The 6,000-nt window shown below is 50.0% G+C and overlaps 1 protein-coding gene across 6 annotated transcripts in view; it reads left to right on the top strand.

The window, feature by feature from the left end:
- Window positions 1-6,000, top strand: part of ppfia1 (PTPRF interacting protein alpha 1) — a 46,993-nt gene that overhangs the window by 39,004 nt on the left and 1,989 nt on the right. For 2 of the 6 annotated variants that reach the window (XM_062550017.1, XM_062550015.1), the window contains 9 exons: window positions 1-195; window positions 1,439-1,501; window positions 1,844-1,870; window positions 2,839-3,014; window positions 3,177-3,274; window positions 3,733-3,908; window positions 4,207-4,275; window positions 4,417-4,585; window positions 5,080-5,168. The exon at window positions 1-195 is cut by the window's left edge and continues 6 nt beyond it. In XM_062550017.1, coding sequence (XP_062406001.1) covers window positions 1-195; window positions 1,439-1,501; window positions 1,844-1,870; window positions 2,839-3,014; window positions 3,177-3,274; window positions 3,733-3,908; window positions 4,207-4,275; window positions 4,417-4,585; window positions 5,080-5,126 — 1,020 coding nt within the window. In that variant the 3' untranslated portion in view covers window positions 5,127-5,168. Of the gene's footprint in view, window positions 196-1,438; window positions 1,502-1,843; window positions 1,871-2,838; window positions 3,015-3,176; window positions 3,275-3,732; window positions 3,909-4,206; window positions 4,276-4,386; window positions 4,586-5,079; window positions 5,169-6,000 lie in introns of all 6 variants that reach the window. The other 4 variants (XM_062550016.1, XM_062550020.1, XM_062550019.1 and 1 more) reach the window with 4 other exon arrangements.

Below are 6,000 nucleotides of genomic sequence, written 5' to 3'. Positions count from 1 at the left end.
GTGGGGATGCCCGCCTGGTACGTGGCGGCGTGTCGTGCAAACGTGAAGAGCGGCGCCATCATGTCGGCGCTGTCGGACACGGAGATCCAGCGGGAGATCGGCATCAGCAACCCGCTGCACCGGCTCAAGCTGCGGCTCGCCATCCAGGAGATCATGTCCCTCACCAGCCCCTCCGCACCGCCCACCTCCAGAACGGTACACACACACACACACACACACACGTATGCAAATGTACTTACACACAGATGTGTCATTGAAACATAAACACATGTATACAGAACCCCTCAAATGCACACACATGTATGCACACAAAAACACAAAGCTACTTGTGTAAATACATATACGCCGGTGGTAAGTCAAATAATGTTCTTTTCCACATATATTAATACTTTTATGAATGATGTATTATGATAAAAACTGCAATAAATGATTATTAGTAACTGTATGTCTGCAGTATTGCTGTCTGGAATAAATGCTGAAAGATTGGCAGTGATTTCAAATGAGCTAGCGTTGCATTAGTAGTACGAGTTGCAGTTGCACCGTGTTTCTGTCGAAGGCTCTCCCATTTCAGCCCAGTGTTCACACCAAACGGTGAAAATCCAGGCCGAGGGAGTGCAGGTCAGTCAGCCCACTGCTGCTAGCTCGTTAGTGCTGGCCTGAGCCCGAGGGGGACGGCCGTGAGGGGAAATCAGCTGCTCCACAGCAGCTGGGTGGGGCACATCTGGGGCAGCTCCCTCCACTCGCTCAGCCTGGAATTCCACTTCTGGTCTGCACTCGAGATCTCTCTTGAAGCTTACAGTTACATAACGCTGACTGACTATTTCAATGTGAAGGGCTTTCAATGATCTGCAGAATTTTACAATCAACACGAGAAATTTGCCTGGGTATACATTTGTGTGCGGTAAAAGCTCAGAATCATTATAGCTGTTTCTCTGCCATCAATAATCAATCTCAAGTGTCTTCTTTTCTTTTTAAATGAAGAGCTCCATAATCTTTAGTCCATCGATGATTTATATGGTACATGACCAATTCTCTCTTCTTGATTGGTGCATGCTTATCTTCTCTCACACTAACATTTGAGGCCAACACCAATCTGACTGCACGATTCACACCAGTGAAGGTTAACCTGGACGATTCGTCTGCCTCTTTTGTTTGTTTGTTTGTTTGTTTGTTTTGTTTATTTTCTTGATTTGATAATTGGTTCCTAATATGCCTGCTACTCATTAACATTCTTGTGCTGTGATGTTCTTTCCTCCTCTTCTTCCTCCTCCTCTTTTTCTCTCTGGACTCCTCCTCTCCTCTCCTTTTCTCTCCTCCTCTCACAATGCTTCTCTCTCTCACTCACTGGACTGTGCTTGTCACTCACTGGGGTATGTCACTGTCACTCGATTGGGGGTGGTGGCGGTCCGTCGGGTCACACGACGGGTCATGTGATTAGTCCACGGGGAACGTGTGGGTGACGCATGAAGAGATGGAGAGCCTGGCGGCCACGCCTCCCACGGTTAGTCACCCTCACCCCATTGGCCAGATTCTCTGTGGTCGGCTCCACCCACCCCACCCTAACCCCAGAGGCTGTGTGAGTGGTGTGGGCACGCTAGCACACATGAATGTCTGTCTCTAGAGTACAGCTATTTAGGCCATAGAACTCTGATAACTTGCATATGAAAGCTGTATGTGTGTGTGTGTGTGTGTGTGTGTGTACATGTATGTGTGTGTGTGTGTGTCTGTCTGTATGTGTGTTCTAGGTTAAGACTGTGTAGAGCATGTGGCGGCTAATTCATAGTTGCTGGCTAACAAACCTCTTTTGCTCTCTTCCACGCTAACGCTAACCCGCTAACCCCAGGAGGATGACGAGGGCACCTGGGCCCAGGTTTGCACCTGTCTCTGTGTCTCTGACCTCAATCTTAAAAGTGGCGCGCCACTGTAAAAATGCCCCTGTGTTTTTTAGTTTGATTCTGTTGTTCTGTCACACTTGCTTTTTTTCGTTTCTCAAGGGTGGCAAGTTTCTCATTAGAAGGGTGGCAAGTTGTTATTGTCGAGACTTAGTCATGAGTTCTGCCTATTACATCACATCAGGTTTCACTCATGAAGCAAGCACAGTTAGATGAGATATTTGCCTTTAAAAGCACAATTAGCCAAAAATGAATACACAGCCATTGGCTACACACAACCTCATAGCCACCTTAGAAGTCTCACATGACCAAAAAGAGTTATCCCACTATCCTCATTCATAAAGCAGTAAGCCGGTTGTGCTGTAGAATCTGATGGTCTAGCTCCTTTTGTATTTCTCTGAACAAGGGGCCTATTATGGGATCCCACCAGTGATGAATAGTAACGACAGCATTTCCATTTTTTGGTAAAACCATCCCCTCAAAGCTGTTAGACCTCTAAAAGTCTTGCAATCCCCATATTATCGCTTGATTTATGCACCTTGGGGTATTATATCTTTTGAATATAGCACAAGATTATGGAGTTAGTGGTAATCCCTGAGCAGTGATGAGTGTGAAATGGTGTCGAGTAATTTACGACACTGTATGTCAAGCCCAGGGGGTGCAGGTTCCTTGTTTTCTTTTTTCCCCTCAAACAAGAATTCCATTATGGTGTTGGTGAATTGTTGAGTTATATCCGCTATTTTGCATCCGGTTTTAGTGTACTGAGTGCTTAAGCTGACCTAGTGGTGCTGTTCCTCAGTGCGTAGTGGTGGTGGTGGCCAAGGCTTGTGTGTGGACCCCCTCTTCCCTTGCAGTAGCACTAGTAGTAGTCGTAGACCCCCCTTGTGGTCTGGATCTCCGTGGGTCGATACCTGACTGTGTGTGTGCGCGTGCGTGTCCGCCACAGACTCTGGCGTACGGCGACATGAACCACGAGTGGATCGGGAACGAGTGGCTCCCCAGCCTTGGTCTGCCCCAATACCGCAGCTACTTCATGGAGTCCCTGGTGGACGCCCGCATGCTGGACCATCTCACCAAGAAGGACCTCCGGGGTCAGCTCAAGATGGTGGACAGCTTCCACAGGTTGGACACCTCCTCCTTGCCCCCCCCCCAACCCCCCCCCCCCCCCAAGCCTTATCTGTCAAGCCACTTTTGGTTTGGTCTGAATGAGAAGCTGACTCAAGCTCTTACTGGTGCCTGCTCTGCTCACTGTCGCCCCCTTGTGTATATGCGTGCCCCCTACAGGAACAGCTTCCAGTGTGGAGTGATGTCCCTGAGGCGGCTCAACTACGACCGGAAAGAGCTGGAGAGGAGGCGAGAGGACGCTCAGCTGGAGATCAAAGGTACTGACCACACACGCGGCGCCGACTTAGATCGCTGTGGTGGAGCTGTGGTTAGTGTCTCCATCTGCTGAGTAGATGGACTGGGTTTGATCCCTCGACTTTGTGACTGGTGCTTTGGATAAAAGCTTCTGCTAAATAGCATTGAAGCATAAGTTAGTTTTGGTGTGATGGTTAAATTGCATAGCGTGACATGCTCCTCCAGAATGGCTACATATTCCATCTGTACTCTCTGTCACTTAGAGGTTTCCAATGCTTAGTTGTTTGTTTACCAGTCCAGCTCCGGTAGAGTTCAACAATATCATCTCATACAGTATGTTCCACTCCATCTGGCCCAGTAAATACTCCACTGTTTTGTACTCCACCAGTAATGCCTCTGTTCCTCTGACTGGCCTCCAGCGAGCTTGTGTGGGTGTATGGCTCAGACATGTTGTGAATAAACGCGTGTGTGTGTGTGTCAGACGTGCTGGTGTGGAGTAACGAGCGGGTGATCAGCTGGGTGCAGGCCATCGGGCTGAAGGAGTACGCCAACAACCTGCTGGAGAACGGCGTCCACGGGGCGCTCATCTCCCTGGACGAGACCTTCGACTACAACGCCATGGCCCTCCTGCTGCAGATCCCCATGCAGAACACACAGGTGCCCTGCAGTCACACACACCCTCTCACACTATCTCTCTCTGTGTTTACTTTCTGTCTTTCCTCTCTCTCTTTCTCTCTCTGTCTCTTTCTCTTTCACACTCATAACTTGAATTTCCCCTTGGGGATCAATAAAGTATCTCTCTATCTATCTATCATAAACACGCGCACACACACACACACACGCACACGCACACGCACACGCACACACACACACCAGGCTATGTCGTGTCTACAAGTTGAGAGTACAAAGTGGAACTAAATGGCTGTCGTGTGTGTGTCTGTGTGTGTGTGCGCAGGCTCGAGCAGTGCTGGAGCGCGAGTACAACAGTCTGTTGGCGGTGGGGACGGACCGGAAGATGGAGGAGGTGAGTGACCGCCGCAGCATCACACCCCCCCCCCCCCCCCCCCTCACGCGCACCGAGACACACACTCGAGCGTAGCCGTGACGCTCTCACTCTTTCTTTCCCTCTTTTCAGCGTTCGCTCTCCTCTCTTCTCCTCTCGCAGGACGACGACAAGAACTTCCGGCGAGCCCCCTCCTGGAGGAAGAAGTTCCGTCCCAAAGACGTGCGGGGCATGAACATCGGCTCGGCCGACACGCTGCCCGCCAACTTCAGGATGGCCAACAGCGGCGCCTCTTCCCCCGCCATGCAGCCAAAGAAACTCCAGATGGACGGTACGAGGCGTGGGGGTCCGATGGGTCTGGGAGATGGCGGGGAGGGGGGGGCGGGGGGGGCAGGGGGGGTTTAGTAGGATAAGATAAAATACATCACCAGTGCAGTGTTCATTATGTAGAGGGTGCTGATTTGCTCTGTATACACTAATGGAATGTGTGCTTTATTGCGAATGGCATGCTTGAAGTGTATACTTATGAATGTGTACTGTGTGTGTGCGTGCGTGTGTGTGTGTGTCTGTCTGTGTGCGCGCTTGCACATGAGTGTGTGTGTGGAGCTGCTGTGCTGGCTGAGCTACTGTACTTGTGTGTGCGCGTGCGTGTGTGTGCGTTTGTGCGTGTGTGTGTGCGCGTGTGACGTGTGTGTGTGTATGCGTGTGTGTGTGCGCGTGTGACGTGTGTGTGTGTGTGTGCGTGTGTGGTCTAACTGTGTTTGGGTCTGAGACTAACTGCACGTCCTGTCCCGCTGCATGTCCTCGTCCTGATGGGCCCCGCAGCAGCGCAGATGCTGGACTCTGCCACAGTCAGGACCTACTCATGCTAACCAGGCCTGCCAGCCCGGCCCAGCCTGAGCATGGGCACCATGGTGAGTGTGAGCCGTGTGAGCCGTGTGCCGTGAGCCATGAGCGGTGGCAGCTAGCACCCTAACCAAACCAAACCAAACCAAACCGAGCCGCTCCGCACTACAGGTGCTGCGAGTTTTAGTGCACTCATATTAGAACTCATCATAGTCTGACTCTGTTGAGCATGTGAACATGATTCGGTTAGATTTGTATTTTGTGAAGTGTGTAGAGGTGCTTGTGAAGCTTTGTCTTACAATTTAGTTACTGTAGCTAGTGCCAGATTAAATGATGAAGTATTATAGAAGCTAATTTCTGTAAATACTATGTTGTATCATGGATTGTTTTTAGCCATTTCTTAATGGCTTAAAAGAAAATGTAATTGCTTATATTACGGCTGCCTCCTCTACTACCAACTGTCTTGGTTAAATGTGCTTATAAAGGACTTGGCATGTTTTGATAAATAGTGTCTGTTGCTTGGTCCAAATAGTTGCGGCAAACATGTTCTGTCCTGTCAGAATTGGAGCATATTTGTAGATGCTGTAGTAGCCTGGAGTGCTGTGTGTGTGTGTGTGTTTGGGAATAGCCGTAGCCGTGTGGGAGGTGTGTGTAGTGGCCTGGTCACCCCAGACGTCCATGCCTGTGGTCAGCGAGTGCTGAGTGTGAGTTTGGGAATAGCAGCGGCAGTGCCGCGTCAGCAGGAATGACTTGACCGAATAATAAGAAACGGCGACTCCTCCGCTATGCTGCTTACATTTAAAATGGCTGATTGTGGGGCTGAAGAATTCTTGGCAGTAATGCATCTCTGTCCTCTGCTTCTCTCTCTCTCTCTCTCTCTCTCTTTCTATCACTCCCCTC

Source organism: Sardina pilchardus, chromosome 11 (genome assembly GCF_963854185.1).
Source record: "Sardina pilchardus chromosome 11, fSarPil1.1, whole genome shotgun sequence".
Lineage (NCBI taxonomy): Eukaryota > Metazoa > Chordata > Actinopteri > Clupeiformes > Clupeidae > Sardina > Sardina pilchardus.
Note: the sequence above shows the minus strand (reverse complement) of the source record. Positions and strands in the feature narration are given on the sequence as shown.